The following is a 16,619-nucleotide window of genomic DNA, read 5'->3' as shown; positions in this document are numbered from 1 at the left end:
TGTTGTTTCATGTCTTTTGTTTGTCTGTTTGTTTTTTTTTTCGTTTCAGCCATGGAGTTGTCAGTTTATTTTCGATTTATGAGTTTGACAGTTCATCTGGTATCTTTCGTCCCTCTTTTTGAAGAGCATTGAGGACTAAAAATTCCTAAAAGTTTTTGCAAAATACACCTTAGCGAATGTTCCTAAGGTGGAAAAGCCTTCAAATTTAAAAAAAAAATCAAAGCTTGGTTAACAGTTAATTTATAGTTATGAACTTATCAATGATAACTCAAGTAAACACAGAAGTGATGACTACTAGGTTGATGATACCCACTTTGAAACTCAAACAGAGGAAGCAGACAGTTCATGACAAAATTGTGTTTAGGTGATTGTGATGAGTTTGTACATCTTCCTTTACTGAACTTTCTTGCTGCTCACAATTATCTCTATCTATAATGAACTTGTCCGTGCGGTTTCAGTGGAAAATGTTAGTAAAAATTTCCAAATTTTATGAAAATTGTTAAAAATTGATTATAAAGGACAATAACTTCTTAGGGGCTCAATTGACCATTTTGGTAATTTTGACTTATTTTCTAGTCTTAAATTGCTGTACATAATTGCTGTTTACAGTTTATCTCCATCTATAATAATATTCAAGATAATAACCCAAAACAGTAAAATTTCCTTAAAATTACCAATTTAGGGGCAGCAACCTAACAAAGAGTTGTCCGATTCATCTAAAAATTTCAGGGCAGATAGATCTTCAACTGATGAACAATTTTACCCCACGTCAGATTTGCTCTAAATGCAATGGTTTTTGAGTTATAAGCCAAAAACTGCATTTTACCCCTATGTTCTATTTTTAGCCATGGCGGCCATCTTGGTTGGTTGGCCGGGTAAAAAAACACAAATTTTAAACTAAATACATTAATGATGATTGTGGCCAAGTTTGGTTAAATTTGGCCCAGTAGTTTCAGAGGAGAAGATTTTTGTAAAAGTTAACGCCGGACGACGGACGACGGACGACGGACGCCAAGTGATGAGAAAAGCTCACTTGGCCCTTCGGGCCCGGTGAGCTAAAAAGAGGTCGTTAGTTTTCAAGTTTGAATTGTTTTGCATTTGTTATTTCGGGGCCTTTTATAGCTGACTATGCGGTATGGGGTTTGCTCACTGATGAAGGCTGTACGGTCCCCTATTGTTGTTAATTTCTGAGTCATTTGGTCTCTTGTGGAGAGGTGCCTCATTGGCAATCATACTACATCTTCTTTTTTATAATGTATGTTTGTCTTATTGTTGGGCTTAATGGTGACCTATAGTTTACTTCCTCATTCATGGCAATAGATCACATTTTATTTTACTGTTAGTACCTTACTGTCATGTGTAAAATAAGTCACTTCATAATTCAATATCCTATTGAACGCCATGTTAACTTTGGTATAATTTATTATGGAGGAAACATGTAACTTAGTATTTTTTGTTCCTCTTTTGTGATATCTGGATGCCACATGTCCATCATCAAGACAGCTCTGTATTTATTCTCATCTCTCACATCATGTGTGTATTCTACACCATGCAAATAGGAATCATCAAATAAAATCACTTTTCCGTTTCTCCATGATTTTTTCTGTCCATCCACAACTATGGAACAAAATGGAGAAGTCTGAAGGCCTGCAAATATATTTATCATACATTTAACGATTGTTAACATTAAAATTACTGCATGTGAATGTTAACATGTTATATAAAGTCATTATCAATATTATTGCCTTACCTGGATAAAAACAGAATGTGATACCACATGTTTGGTGATCACTTTAAACCATGACTAAAGTTTACCACAAATACAGTTAATTCTGCCTTACATCTATATGATTTAGAAACTGCGTTCATACGAGACAAGAGAGATGATTTCAATTTCAAAACTGTGAATATTGAATTTCTATGAAGCAGCATCCCAGGCAGCTGCAGCGCCTGCATATTGATAAAATTGAGAATGGAAATGGGGAATGTGTCAAAGAGACAACTACCCGACCAAAGAAAAAAACAACAGCAGAAGGTCATCAACAGGTCTTCAATGTAGCGAGAAATTCCCGCACCCGGAGGCGTCCTTCAGCTGTCCCCTAAACTAATATATACTAGTTCAGTGATAATGAACGCCATACTAGTTTCCAAATTGTACACAAGAAACCAAAATTAAAATAATACAAGACTAACAAAGGCCAGAGGCTCCTGACTTGGGACAGGACTTGAGTATATATCTTCCAGCTGATATTATACTCAAAGAGTTTGGAGTTTGTATGTGTTCTATCATGAATTCTTTGATAGAGTTTTTTCTGTGATCGTATTGAACCATTTATTTCTAGTGATGGAGTGATCCCTTTAAAAGTAAGTTTTACAGACGCCATCACGAGTTGAAAGGCCGTTATGGATTAACATCTGTGTCGCAGACGTCTAATTGTTGAAACCACAACCATGTCCTGTTGATCATGTTAATGAGATCGTCTTTAACGTGCAAGAGATGTGGCTCTCTTTTAACACGGGCCAGCCATTTATCGTCCCCGTCCGACGGACTATCATCGTTTCCTCAAGACCATACTCGCAAATGGTGTCAAGGGAGAGCCGAAAATTGAGTTTCCTGAAATTTTCATCCCAAACGGGAATCGAACCAGGAACCTTTGTGTTAGTAGTCCGATGCACTAACCACTACACGTTAAAGACACCCTTGTAGATTTCGAAAAAGAGTAGGCTAATGCCGCTACAAGGCAGCACTCGCACCCGCAAAGTGGAAAGGGATTAATATAAGTTGCAAAACTTGTTTCCCAATACACTATAAATAAATATGTTTAAACTAATGAGATCGTCGAATGAGACTCGTCACCACAAGTTTCTTACCATAAGTAGCACGGCGGGTGCCTCGATCACGTGGTGCAGGATTGACTTACTTGCTCTTCCTGAGCACCCGAGATCATATCTACTTGTTGAATGAACTAGCTGGGTTAGTGTTGCTCAGTCTTCAGTTTCTACATGTGTTGCTGTGTTTTGTGGAATTGATTGTCTTTTCATCATTTGATAATTGTTGCCTGGGGGGTCGACGACGTCAGTTTCTATTTTACTCATGTATTTTGAATGTCCCCTTATTGGTATCTTCGGCACCTCTTTTAATGTTATTTTATAAACTGAACTCCAAATATACTGTGTATACTTTTCAGACCCATGCTCACATATAAAAAGAATCACATGAGAAGACATGTTTCAAAACTGAAACTAAATTAAAAGCAAAAGATATCAATAAAAAAACAGGGAACTCTGAGGGAATTCAATAACACTAAACATTCTACAAATCACTTCACAGAAAACTAAGGACTGAGCAAAACGAACCCCTTAACATCTAAAAGATTGTATATATTTGTCCCAGTTCAAACGTTGTTTAACTGAGACAGCCAAAATCTACTGTCCTGTATTTTGGTCGACTCCATATGTGTTATCTGCTTATTTAATTACTTCTTTAAACAAAGGCTACGGGACATGCATAATATGTTCTACTTAAAATATGCATAATATGTTCTTCTTAAAATAAATCAACCAAATATAAATCAATATGGCCCCATCACACTGCATCAATCATATACAAAATTAATCATGATACATATCACATTAGTTTTAATGCAAATTTATTTACCTAGGTGACAACGAAGTCTGATGTTGGTAGGGCCATAATGGTCAGAAATAGTTGTTCCTGGATAAACAACAGAAAACGCCACATTTCCAAAAACAGTGTTTAGCATAGCTGATTTTAAATTTTTAATGAGATCGTATGTCTTTGGCACAAGCTGTGTGTTCTTTTCAACAACGGTACCTTGGTTAACTAAATGAAACACTTCCCAGAAGCCATTGGGTGTGTTATTAATCAGCCAGTGATCCTCAGAAGAATCTATTATCCGAACAAAATCTGACTGAATCATTGACATATTTGTCTCCAAGGTGTTCACATCTTGTTCAATGTCACTATTTGTCTCTGATAGCCAAGGCTGGCTTTTAAGACTTTTCATGAAAAAGACATTAGGGCATTGTTTTCTATTGTGTCTGGTTTGGTTTATGTCATTCACTGAAGATTGTATCCTTAACAAGTCACTATCACAATCGTCAATGTAGTTCCTGTACAAAACAACTGCTTTTTCTTTTATTTCTGTATACTTCTTACATCTCACACAGTCTTTGTCGTCACATTCGGTTATTTTTCTATTTGGTCTCACGTTGAATATAAAAAGATACATGTAAACAGCAAAAGCTAATACAAGCCCAACAATACCAGTTGAAAATACAATAAAAAATTCCATTTTTATGTTGTTGACGGTTTACTTTCGTTTTCGAAAAGGAAAGTAGCGACTGTTGGCGAGCTTCTACGAAGATACGAAAAAAAATCATGGTATATCAACTGATATTTATCTCTATATGTGTAAATTTATAATTATCATAAAATTAGATGAAATATTTTTTATTCAAAATAAGAATTAAAAAAATACGATATAGCCACCGTTGCCACCGTAACGTCGTTAAACAATATGGACGAAAGAAAGTAGTCCGACATAGAACATATTCATACGCTAGTTACGAAGATATCAACTTTTATCATTAAATAAGTGTCAATTACCTGATGGATTAATAGCGATTCGAAAATTTTTAATAAACAAGGCTTTTGCTATATCTTTATAGCTGAGTCACAGTATCATTCAATAGATACTAACTCAGTAAACACGCACTATATTTTTGACTAAACATTCTCCAAGTAAACAGAAACAAACAGGCGCCCGCAAGTTTCAAAACACATTTTATAAAATGAAGCTTTAGAAGAACGTATATATACACCATGGATGATCCTCGGTTTGAATGGATTGCGAAGCAAGTCAATTTAGCACTTGGCATTTCAGAAAAGGACGTTTTTGATGACTTTTTAGAGCGGGAAGACGGATTGTATGAACGTCAACTTAGCAAATTTTTGAATGACACTCCAGAAGAAAATGAAAATTCGATAATATTTTACAAAGTTATCCGTGAAGAAGAAGAGGATGTAGTTGTTGAATGTGGTAAATAAAGTGTATTTCTCTAGAAGTGTTTTCAGATATACAAAGGAGTAGGGGCAATAAGGGCCAAAATCGGCCCCAATTTTCACCAAAAAAACAAAGTTCCTTTACAGTTATATATTACCAACTAAAATAATCATTATAAAGTGTGTTTTCAAAACAGGTTCAAAAATATACACTTCAATTAATTTACATTGTTAATACAGAGACACATCCATTCTCTTTCACTAACTATCTTCAATCATCCCGAAACTTTACATTCACTCACTTTTATCATCGCAAAGGCCCTTGCTACTTTCATGACTTTCTCACACATTAAATCGTCATTCATTCCCAGACCACACAACTATAGGGACAGAATATAAACAAACAGAGACATAAATTATACGGCTTCTTATTGGAAATGATTACAGTTAAAACACAGCTTATCAAACATTAAATTTAACGGTCAATCAGACAGTCTGCTAAAGTTCACTAAAGCAATAAATCTACAAATACCTAACACTCTTTAATATAGAAAATTAATGTGGGCAATTGAATACGGATCTGAGATAAGAAATAAATGTGCAAAGTTTCACCCTATGACACCAGGATTAAATTTTGTATAAACGCTAGGCGCACGTTTCGTCTACAAAAGACTCATCAGTGACGCTCGAATCCAAAAACGTTGACAGGCAAAATAAAGTACGAATTTAAAGAGTATTGAGGACAAAAATTCCTAAAAGTTTTGCCAAATACAGTTAAGATAATCTATTCCTGAGAAAGAAGAATTAATTAAAAGTTTTGAAGCAGGTAATTCATAAATATGACCATATCAATGATAATTCATGTCAGCACAGAAGTGCTGACTACTGGTTTTGTGATAACCTCGGGGAATTAAAACCACACCAGTAGTAGCATCGACTCATTGAATGTAAATAAGTTTGTTCTTATGTTGTACTGAAAGTCTGTTATACCACTGTCCCAAGTTAGGGGAGGTTTTGGATCCCGCTAACATGTTTAACCCCGCCACAATATTTATGTATGTGCTTGTCCCAAGTCAGGAGCCTGTAATTCAATGGTTGTCGTTTGTTTATGTGTTACATATTTGTTTTTCGTTCATTATTTTACATAAATAAGGCCGTTAGTTTTCTCGTTTGAATTGTTTTACATTGTCTTATCGGGGCCTTTTATAGGTAACTATGCGGTATGGGCTTTGCTCATTGCTGAAGGCCGTACGGTTACCTATAGTTGTTAATGTTTGTGTCATCTTGGTCTTTTGTGGATAGTTGTCTCATTGACAATAATACCACATTTTCTTTTTTATATTATCAAGTGAAACATATGAAGCAGAGAAAAAGTTCTTTTTTTATTTGTCTGATTGATGTTCGTTTGCTTTCAGCAGCAAATATCTAAGGTCTTTTTGAGACGAGAACAATTTTGGTTATAATTCATAATAACTTAAGGGCGTTGCACTGTACTAACATGCAGCAATATATTTAATGTCTCAATTCAGACATGATAACTTATATATCCACATCCAAAATATACCTAATATAGCATGGGGTTTGCCATATACCGTCTGTTTTTGGTTGTGATACAAATATATAAGTATGAGAGTTTCATTAAAAGACAATATTATAAGACTTACTGCCGCAAAGAAATTCCTGTGTCTTTGCAATCTTCTAAATTAATGAAACAGTAGTAAACTTTAGTTTAAATCTCGAAAAACGACGAAGAAGAGAAAAATAACGATGCATTGACGTGGTAAAAAAATAAAGTACGAAGTTGTAACTATAATCCCGTTCTCTTTCATGAATGTGACCTACCGATGGGTGCCACATGTGGAGAAGGATCTGCTTACCATGTCGGAGCAGCTGATATCACTCCTAGTTTTTGGTGGGGTTCGTGTTGCTTATTCTTTAGATTACTATGTTGTTTCATGTCTTTTGTTTGTCTGTTTGTTTTTTTTTTCGTTTCAGCCATGGAGTTGTCAGTTTATTTTCGATTTATGAGTTTGACAGTTCATCTGGTATCTTTCGTCCCTCTTTTTGAAGAGCATTGAGGACTAAAAATTCCTAAAAGTTTTTGCAAAATACACCTTAGCGAATGTTCCTAAGGTGGAAAAGCCTTCAAATTTAAAAAAAAAATCAAAGCTTGGTTAACAGTTAATTTATAGTTATGAACTTATCAATGATAACTCAAGTAAACACAGAAGTGATGACTACTAGGTTGATGATACCCACTTTGAAACTCAAACAGAGGAAGCAGACAGTTCATGACAAAATTGTGTTTAGGTGATTGTGATGAGTTTGTACATCTTCCTTTACTGAACTTTCTTGCTGCTCACAATTATCTCTATCTATAATGAACTTGTCCGTGTGGTTTCAGTGGAAAATGTTAGTAAAAATTTCCAAATTTTATGAAAATTGTTAAAAATTGATTATAAAGGACAATAACTTCTTAGGGGCTCAATTGACCATTTTGGTAATTTTGACTTATTTTCTAGTCTTAAATTGCTGTACATAATTGCTGTTTACAGTTTATCTCCATCTATAATAATATTCAAGATAATAACCCAAAACAGTAAAATTTCCTTAAAATTACCAATTTAGGGGCAGCAACCTAACAAAGAGTTGTCCGATTCATCTAAAAATTTCAGGGCAGATAGATCTTCAACTGATGAACAATTTTACCCCACGTCAGATTTGCTCTAAATGCAATGGTTTTTGAGTTATAAGCCAAAAACTGCATTTTACCCCTATGTTCTATTTTTAGCCATGGCGGCCATCTTGGTTGGTTGGCCGGGTAAAAAAACACAAATTTTAAACTAAATACATTAATGATGATTGTGGCCAAGTTTGGTTAAATTTGGCCCAGTAGTTTCAGAGGAGAAGATTTTTGTAAAAGTTAACGCCGGACGACGGACGACGGACGACGGACGCCAAGTGATGAGAAAAGCTCACTTGGCCCTTCGGGCCCGGTGAGCTAAAAAGAGGTCGTTAGTTTTCAAGTTTGAATTGTTTTGCATTTGTTATTTCGGGGCCTTTTATAGCTGACTATGCGGTATGGGGTTTGCTCACTGATGAAGGCTGTACGGTCCCCTATTGTTGTTAATTTCTGAGTCATTTGGTCTCTTGTGGAGAGGTGCCTCATTGGCAATCATACTACATCTTCTTTTTTATAATGTATGTTTGTCTTATTGTTGGGCTTAATGGTGACCTATAGTTTACTTCCTCATTCATGGCAATAGATCACATTTTATTTTACTGTTAGTACCTTACTGTCATGTGTAAAATAAGTCACTTCATAATTCAATATCCTATTGAACGCCATGTTAACTTTGGTATAATTTATTATGGAGGAAACATGTAACTTAGTATTTTTTGTTCCTCTTTTGTGATATCTGGATGCCACATGTCCATCATCAAGACAGCTCTGTATTTATTCTCATCTCTCACATCATGTGTGTATTCTACACCATGCAAATAGGAATCATCAAATAAAATCACTTTTCCGTTTCTCCATGATTTTTTCTGTCCATCCACAACTATGGAACAAAATGGAGAAGTCTGAAGGCCTGCAAATATATTTATCATACATTTAACGATTGTTAACATTAAAATTACTGCATGTGAATGTTAACATGTTATATAAAGTCATTATCAATATTATTGCCTTACCTGGATAAAAACAGAATGTGATACCACATGTTTGGTGATCACTTTAAACCATGACTAAAGTTTACCACAAATACAGTTAATTCTGCCTTACATCTATATGATTTAGAAACTGCGTTCATACGAGACAAGAGAGATGATTTCAATTTCAAAACTGTGAATATTGAATTTCTATGAAGCAGCATCCCAGGCAGCTGCAGCGCCTGCATATTGATAAAATTGAGAATGGAAATGGGGAATGTGTCAAAGAGACAACTACCCGACCAAAGAAAAAAACAACAGCAGAAGGTCATCAACAGGTCTTCAATGTAGCGAGAAATTCCCGCACCCGGAGGCGTCCTTCAGCTGTCCCCTAAACTAATATATACTAGTTCAGTGATAATGAACGCCATACTAGTTTCCAAATTGTACACAAGAAACCAAAATTAAAATAATACAAGACTAACAAAGGCCAGAGGCTCCTGACTTGGGACAGGACTTGAGTATATATCTTCCAGCTGATATTATACTCAAAGAGTTTGGAGTTTGTATGTGTTCTATCATGAATTCTTTGATAGAGTTTTTTCTGTGATCGTATTGAACCATTTATTTCTAGTGATGGAGTGATCCCTTTAAAAGTAAGTTTTACAGACGCCATCACGAGTTGAAAGGCCGTTATGGATTAACATCTGTGTCGCAGACGTCTAATTGTTGAAACCACAACCATGTCCTGTTGATCATGTTAATGAGATCGTCTTTAACGTGCAAGAGATGTGGCTCTCTTTTAACACGGGCCAGCCATTTATCGTCCCCGTCCGACGGACTATCATCGTTTCCTCAAGACCATACTCGCAAATGGTGTCAAGGGAGAGCCGAAAATTGAGTTTCCTGAAATTTTCATCCCAAACGGGAATCGAACCAGGAACCTTTGTGTTAGTAGTCCGATGCACTAACCACTACACGTTAAAGACACCCTTGTAGATTTCGAAAAAGAGTAGGCTAATGCCGCTACAAGGCAGCACTCGCACCCGCAAAGTGGAAAGGGATTAATATAAGTTGCAAAACTTGTTTCCCAATACACTATAAATAAATATGTTTAAACTAATGAGATCGTCGAATGAGACTCGTCACCACAAGTTTCTTACCATAAGTAGCACGGCGGGTGCCTCGATCACGTGGTGCAGGATTGACTTACTTGCTCTTCCTGAGCACCCGAGATCATATCTACTTGTTGAATGAACTAGCTGGGTTAGTGTTGCTCAGTCTTCAGTTTCTACATGTGTTGCTGTGTTTTGTGGAATTGATTGTCTTTTCATCATTTGATAATTGTTGCCTGGGGGGTCGACGACGTCAGTTTCTATTTTACTCATGTATTTTGAATGTCCCCTTATTGGTATCTTCGGCACCTCTTTTAATGTTATTTTATAAACTGAACTCCAAATATACTGTGTATACTTTTCAGACCCATGCTCACATATAAAAAGAATCACATGAGAAGACATGTTTCAAAACTGAAACTAAATTAAAAGCAAAAGATATCAATAAAAAAACAGGGAACTCTGAGGGAATTCAATAACACTAAACATTCTACAAATCACTTCACAGAAAACTAAGGACTGAGCAAAACGAACCCCTTAACATCTAAAAGATTGTATATATTTGTCCCAGTTCAAACGTTGTTTAACTGAGACAGCCAAAATCTACTGTCCTGTATTTTGGTCGACTCCATATGTGTTATCTGCTTATTTAATTACTTCTTTAAACAAAGGCTACGGGACATGCATAATATGTTCTACTTAAAATATGCATAATATGTTCTTCTTAAAATAAATCAACCAAATATAAATCAATATGGCCCCATCACACTGCATCAATCATATACAAAATTAATCATGATACATATCACATTAGTTTTAATGCAAATTTATTTACCTAGGTGACAACGAAGTCTGATGTTGGTAGGGCCATAATGGTCAGAAATAGTTGTTCCTGGATAAACAACAGAAAACGCCACATTTCCAAAAACAGTGTTTAGCATAGCTGATTTTAAATTTTTAATGAGATCGTATGTCTTTGGCACAAGCTGTGTGTTCTTTTCAACAACGGTACCTTGGTTAACTAAATGAAACACTTCCCAGAAGCCATTGGGTGTGTTATTAATCAGCCAGTGATCCTCAGAAGAATCTATTATCCGAACAAAATCTGACTGAATCATTGACATATTTGTCTCCAAGGTGTTCACATCTTGTTCAATGTCACTATTTGTCTCTGATAGCCAAGGCTGGCTTTTAAGACTTTTCATGAAAAAGACATTAGGGCATTGTTTTCTATTGTGTCTGGTTTTGTTTATGTCATTCACTGAAGATTGTATCCTTAACAAGTCACTATCACAATCGTCAATGTAGTTCCTGTACAAAACAACTGCTTTTTCTTTTATTTCTGTATACTTCTTACATCTCACACAGTCTTTGTCGTCACATTCGGTTATTTTTCTATTTGGTCTCACGTTGAATATAAAAAGATACATGTAAACAGCAAAAGCTAATACAAGCCCAACAATACCAGTTGAAAATACAATAAAAAATTCCATTTTTATGTTGTTGACGGTTTACTTTCGTTTTCGAAAAGGAAAGTAGCGACTGTTGGCGAGCTTCTACGAAGATACGAAAAAAAATCATGGTATATCAACTGATATTTATCTCTATATGTGTAAATTTATAATTATCATAAAATTAGATGAAATATTTTTTATTCAAAATAAGAATTAAAAAAATACGATATAGCCACCGTTGCCACCGTAACGTCGTTAAACAATATGGACGAAAGAAAGTAGTCCGACATAGAACATATTCATACGCTAGTTACGAAGATATCAACTTTTATCATTAAATAAGTGTCAATTACCTGATGGATTAATAGCGATTCGAAAATTTTGAATAAACAAGGCTTTTGCTATATCTTTATAGCTGAGTCACAGTATCATTCAATAGATACTAACTCAGTAAACACGCACTATATTTTTGACTAAACATTCTCCAAGTAAACAGAAACAAACAGGCGCCCGCAAGTTTCAAAACACATTTTATAAAATGAAGCTTTAGAAGAACGTATATATACACCATGGATGATCCTCGGTTTGAATGGATTGCGAAGCAAGTCAATTTAGCACTTGGCATTTCAGAAAAGGACGTTTTTGATGACTTTTTAGAGCGGGAAGACGGATTGTATGAACGTCAACTTAGCAAATTTTTGAATGACACTCCAGAAGAAAATGAAAATTCGATAATATTTTACAAAGTTATCCGTGAAGAAGAAGAGGATGTAGTTGTTGAATGTGGTAAATAAAGTGTATTTCTCTAGAAGTGTTTTGATAACTGTAACAACCTGGATTTATAGCTCTCAAAGTACCCACAATTATGATTAAGCACAGAAATTCATGTTGGCACATTAATATTGTAATTCAAATTATTATGACATCTTGAAAGGCTATTATATTTTTTTCTTTGATGCCTTACATCGACAGAAGGTGCAGTCTGTTGGTCTTCTGTTTTCCCAAATTGAGATTTGTCCATGTTAACGATCCCCTGTTCACCATGTTTCAGTTCGCCCTGATTTGTATAAACCTTATCACTTGTCCAGGCTGACTTGAGAATTGGTCCTGCTTTGACTATTGACGCCATACAACAATCATTTTTCCATTGTGGGGTCAGATACATGTATTATGACGTCAAAATTTTACAGGAACCTGACTGTGATGTCTAGTAATGGGGGAAAAATGGCGATAAGCTTTATTTAACTGAACTAAGGCAGAAATCATCAAATTTATTAGGTTATTCCACGCTTTCAATCAACTTATTTTTTCATAATTAACACTATGATCAGGTATTGGGGGAAATCTGCATTCAAAATATTTTATTGTTTTATCAGTGTTCAGAAATGTTGCCAAAGGATGTTTTTTGTTAATTAGAACAGCCATTTTTAGTGCATGATGATATGAAATATGCATACACTCTGAAAGAAATACATTGTATGTTTGTACATTTATGTGAAACTGAAAGTTTGACATTAGATTTATCATGGATGCATTCCCATTTTTGATATCCAAATGCAATGGAAGAATTTTTTTTTTATCTATATACATGTATGTAAAACGAGAAAATTCCAAATAATTTGTGAATATCTATTCCTTTCACTTGACATCTAACAAAAGAGTGAAAAGAAAAGGAAATAAACTTATTGTAATGGGTTTGTTCAAGAACTGGAGATATATAACCTGGAAATATTCCGTCTTTTATGAATCAAACTTTTTGTGGATAAGTCTTGAAACCCAGATAGTAAATTTTAATTCTCCAAACTTCTACTGTAGCAGAGGATCCTAACAGTTTATCAGTCTGTTTGTCTGTCCCATATCAGGTTTAAGCTTTAGCGAGTTTAGTATGTACTTCATGTACTTGTATATACATGTATACGTCAAAGAAGGATAAATATGTCACATATTTTACTCAGTTATAGTGATTTTTTTAATAGTGCGAGCTGAGCATTGTGTTCAAAAGACACAAACTCCAGCTGCTCTTCTTATTTTCAAAAATCTAAATTATTAAAGTTACCCTGAAATGATTTTACATATTTCTATGATAAAACTTCTTTCAGTATTCATGTATTCACTAATTAATGTCCAAAGAATGATATCCCTCTATTTAATTATAATGATTTAACTATTCTGAAAACCATGAAAACTATGCACCTTAATTTAGTCAGTGTTAGATGACAGCCTTATCAGGGTACAATTAAGATTTCACTGATGAATCAATGCCCTGTTTTAACTTGATGCAATAACCACTAAGTATAATATATAATTATTTATTTGTAGAACCAGAAATTCCTGACATCCAAGAAGAGGAAGAAGGAGCAGAAGGAGATACAGAGCAACAAAAAGCAGAGGATGAAGAAGAGGGAGAAGCACTTCCTGTTGCCCTGCCTACATCATCACCTACAGGAGATGACGAGAATACATCACGGAAAAGTACAGGTAAAATTGTTAAATGGGATCGGACACAATTTGATAAAAAAAAGATGTAGTATAAATAATCAATTTAAATGATATAGAAAGAAAAAGAAAATGTTCCTGTTTGTATTTCCCGTAAATGGCTATTAAAATTGAAAATAGAAATGGGATCATTTGTCAAAGAGCCAACAACCCAACCAGAGAACTGAAAAAAAAGTTCCAGGCAACCTATAAGTAGTCTTTAACACAGTGACACCATAGGCATGTTTAAGCAAAAACAAAAATGTGTTCTTGTTCAGAGAAAGGAGATGTCACACCTAGCTCTGAAACATATAAATCAAAACCAAAATTAAAATTAAAAATAACGCTAACATATAGCTCCTGTCTTGGGACAGGCTAAAAAATGTGATGGGGTTAAACTTGTTTTGTGAATTCTCAAACCCTCCTTCATAACTGAAGGCAACATAGAATAAAACAAATACACCTGAATATTCAGTTTTAAAAAAATCTGATGTTAGTAGAACATGTAACAGAAGAAACTAAACAAAATGGAAATGAAACATAGATTTACTAGCTGTAACTGACATGCCTGCTTTAACATTATAACAGAAATATAACTTATAAAACAGAAATACAATATAGTTTAAACACTTGTATTGAATTTCAAATTTCTGATTTTTGCCAGCGCTCAATTAGGTTTTAAATTGGCAGCAGTTCAATAGATGACTCAGATTTCTTTGACCATTTCTGCATTCAAAATGAAATTTTTATAAGTATTTTTAATCAGATTAGCTTGAATAGTTTATTTAATCCTAAGTATTAACATAAACCAGTCTATAGAGCTCTAGTATTGTTTAATTTAGATTTTATAAATGAACGTACAGTTTAGGTAATTTTTTTAAATATTATGTTATTTAGTTGTAATTTAAAGAAAGTGTTTTTTAAAGTAAGGAACATGCAGAACATATTTGCATCTACAATGTACTATGTATAAGACAAGCTGAAGGACTCCTCAGGGTGTGGGAGTTTCTCGATGCATTGAAGCCCCATTGGTGGCCTTCCGCTGTCTTTTTGACACATTCCCCATTTCCATTTCAATTTTATATTCTCATTGCCCAATGAAAAAAAAATGTCCAATATTGTGCAACCAAAAATAAAATATAGACATGTTTAGTTTTTTTTACATCAACAACAAAAACAAAAAGATTAATTTAAATAGCGGACTCTTTTTAAAAGAGTCCACTATTTAAATTAATCTTTTTTTAATACATGTAATAGGAAAACGGAAAAAGAAAGGAAAAGATGGTGCAGGCGATGAGAAAAAAGAAGATGAATCTAAAACTCCCCTCCCTGAAAGTGAGGCTGCCACTGAGGCTGGAGAAACAGAAGATGATAAGGATGAAGATAAAGAAGAAGAAAAAGTCCCTAAGACAGTAAGTAACAATTATCTTGGAACTTAAATATGATGAAATTTTACCCCAAAAAAAATATCATGGTTCATTGATTTTTTAATGAATGTTTCTCAACTCATTAAGGTAGATTGATGGTATACCACCATCTTGGATTGTACAATCACAGTACAAAATCGGTCTAGTTATTTGCCCAAATCAGCAATTTGGACAAATATTTGCAATTTTATAGTTAGACTGTTTATTTATATAAAGAAAACCTGTTAATTTATTGTATTATCGAAATATTTTAACAAATATCAACCTTTTTGTTTTTTTAAATAATTTTTTGCAAATGAGCCATTTAAGGGGAAATAACTCTTTTAGTACAAAATTTATACTAGGCTAATAGGGAAATTTCTTATTTTTACTTGTGACAAGAAAACAATTTCGGTGACACCATGTTTTCTTTTTATTTTCTTATAGCATATTACAAAACCTATCTTCTCACAATTTATTTCAAAATTCTATCTCATAGAACTTTTTTATGCACTCATGTGTTTTTCCATGAACTAACTAACCAAATTCAGGCAATTTTTAACGACTCATAGCTTGAAAAATAGCACGGTGACCCATACTTTTTATTTTATATTTTTGAAAAAAGCATTGTAAAATCTTCATTTTGGTAAATTATAAGAAAATTCTGTCTCAAAAAACATTTACTTATGAACTACCTTAAATGCCTGAATAACTGGTTAAAAACTGGAAGATCCATGTAGATCAGTTCTCACCTAGATATGTAGCTGTATTGACAGTGGATGAATTCAAGTTTGCAAGCAAAGTTCATATCAAAATATTACAAATCATATCAGAATTATTTGTTTCCATATTGGACATGTATAAAATATGAGTAATCATTCATATTCAATCAGATACAAAATCCAATTATAATAACCTATTTCGCTCAGTGTATAGTACACTGTTGTGTATAATATGCATCCTTTTATCCCCTCCAAAACAGGAGAAAATAATAACCTGCCATTTGTGTCAATTTTTTTCTATATTCTATTTCATCTGTATGAAAAAATATTTTTTACATTTTAGCAAATAATAAAACAGAAAGTACTGAGGACATACTTGTTTATGTGTTACCTCCATTTACCTGAGGATGTTGCTGATCAGGTAGACTGTGTTTACTTCCTACGTAATACCCCAGGTATGGTACCGTTACCTAACAGTATGGAAGAGGCAAATGAAACACTACCTGCCTACTTTGAGATGGGAACCATCAATAGTAACTCTGTATTGGTCATGTTAGAACAGGTTATTTCACAGGTAAAATCAGCTAATACCATCTATATTCAACTTTGCCTCAATTAAATTCAAAGTAATTGTTTATCAATACATCTCTGTATAGTTGAAAAATAATTTGGTTATAAGATATAAATACATATAAATATATATAACATTTTTTTTAAATTTTTGGGGCCTTTTATAGTTTGCTGTTCAGTCAGTGTGAGCCTAGGCT

The 16,619-nt window shown here is 34.0% G+C and overlaps 3 protein-coding genes across 8 annotated transcripts in view; 1 reads left to right on the top strand and 2 right to left on the bottom strand.

The window, feature by feature from the left end:
- Window positions 1-1,404: 1,404 nt before the first annotated feature.
- LOC134681155 (aspartate beta-hydroxylase domain-containing protein 2-like) lies at window positions 1,405-4,446 on the bottom strand. 2 transcript variants are annotated; one of them, XM_063540618.1, is made up of 2 exons: window positions 3,836-4,446; window positions 1,405-1,647 (listed from the first exon to the last, which is right to left on the bottom strand). In XM_063540618.1, the coding sequence occupies exons 1-2, from the start codon at window positions 4,314-4,316 to the stop codon at window positions 1,424-1,426; spliced, it is 705 nt and encodes a 234-aa protein (XP_063396688.1). In that variant the 5' UTR covers window positions 4,317-4,446; the 3' UTR covers window positions 1,405-1,423. The 2 variants fall into 2 exon arrangements, with proteins under 2 accessions (XP_063396688.1, XP_063396687.1); XM_063540617.1 differs by having other exon boundaries at window positions 3,659-4,434.
- Window positions 4,447-8,376: 3,930 nt separating this feature from the next.
- On the bottom strand, window positions 8,377-11,415 carry LOC134681154 (aspartate beta-hydroxylase domain-containing protein 2-like). 2 transcript variants are annotated; one of them, XM_063540615.1, is made up of 2 exons: window positions 10,808-11,415; window positions 8,377-8,619 (listed from the first exon to the last, which is right to left on the bottom strand). In XM_063540615.1, the coding sequence occupies exons 1-2, from the start codon at window positions 11,286-11,288 to the stop codon at window positions 8,396-8,398; spliced, it is 705 nt and encodes a 234-aa protein (XP_063396685.1). In that variant the 5' UTR covers window positions 11,289-11,415; the 3' UTR covers window positions 8,377-8,395. The 2 variants fall into 2 exon arrangements, with proteins under 2 accessions (XP_063396685.1, XP_063396684.1); XM_063540614.1 differs by having other exon boundaries at window positions 10,631-11,407.
- A 308-nt stretch (window positions 11,416-11,723) lies between these two features.
- The window catches only part of LOC134681153 (dynein axonemal heavy chain 10-like), a 73,148-nt gene continuing 68,252 nt past the window's right edge, over window positions 11,724-16,619 (top strand). For all 4 annotated transcript variants that reach the window (XM_063540612.1, XM_063540611.1, XM_063540610.1 and 1 more), the window contains exons 1-4: window positions 11,724-12,035; window positions 13,569-13,727; window positions 14,982-15,136; window positions 16,196-16,426. In XM_063540612.1, the coding sequence (XP_063396682.1) occupies window positions 11,819-12,035; window positions 13,569-13,727; window positions 14,982-15,136; window positions 16,196-16,426 (762 nt within the window). In that variant the 5' untranslated portion in view covers window positions 11,724-11,818. The remainder of the gene's footprint in view (window positions 12,036-13,568; window positions 13,728-14,981; window positions 15,137-16,195; window positions 16,427-16,619) is intronic.

Source organism: Mytilus trossulus, chromosome 8 (genome assembly GCF_036588685.1).
Source record: "Mytilus trossulus isolate FHL-02 chromosome 8, PNRI_Mtr1.1.1.hap1, whole genome shotgun sequence".
NCBI classification, from domain to species: Eukaryota; Metazoa; Mollusca; class Bivalvia; order Mytilida; family Mytilidae; genus Mytilus; species Mytilus trossulus.
The sequence above is the reverse complement of the archived record's forward strand: the minus strand, read 5'-3'. Positions and strand labels throughout refer to the sequence as shown.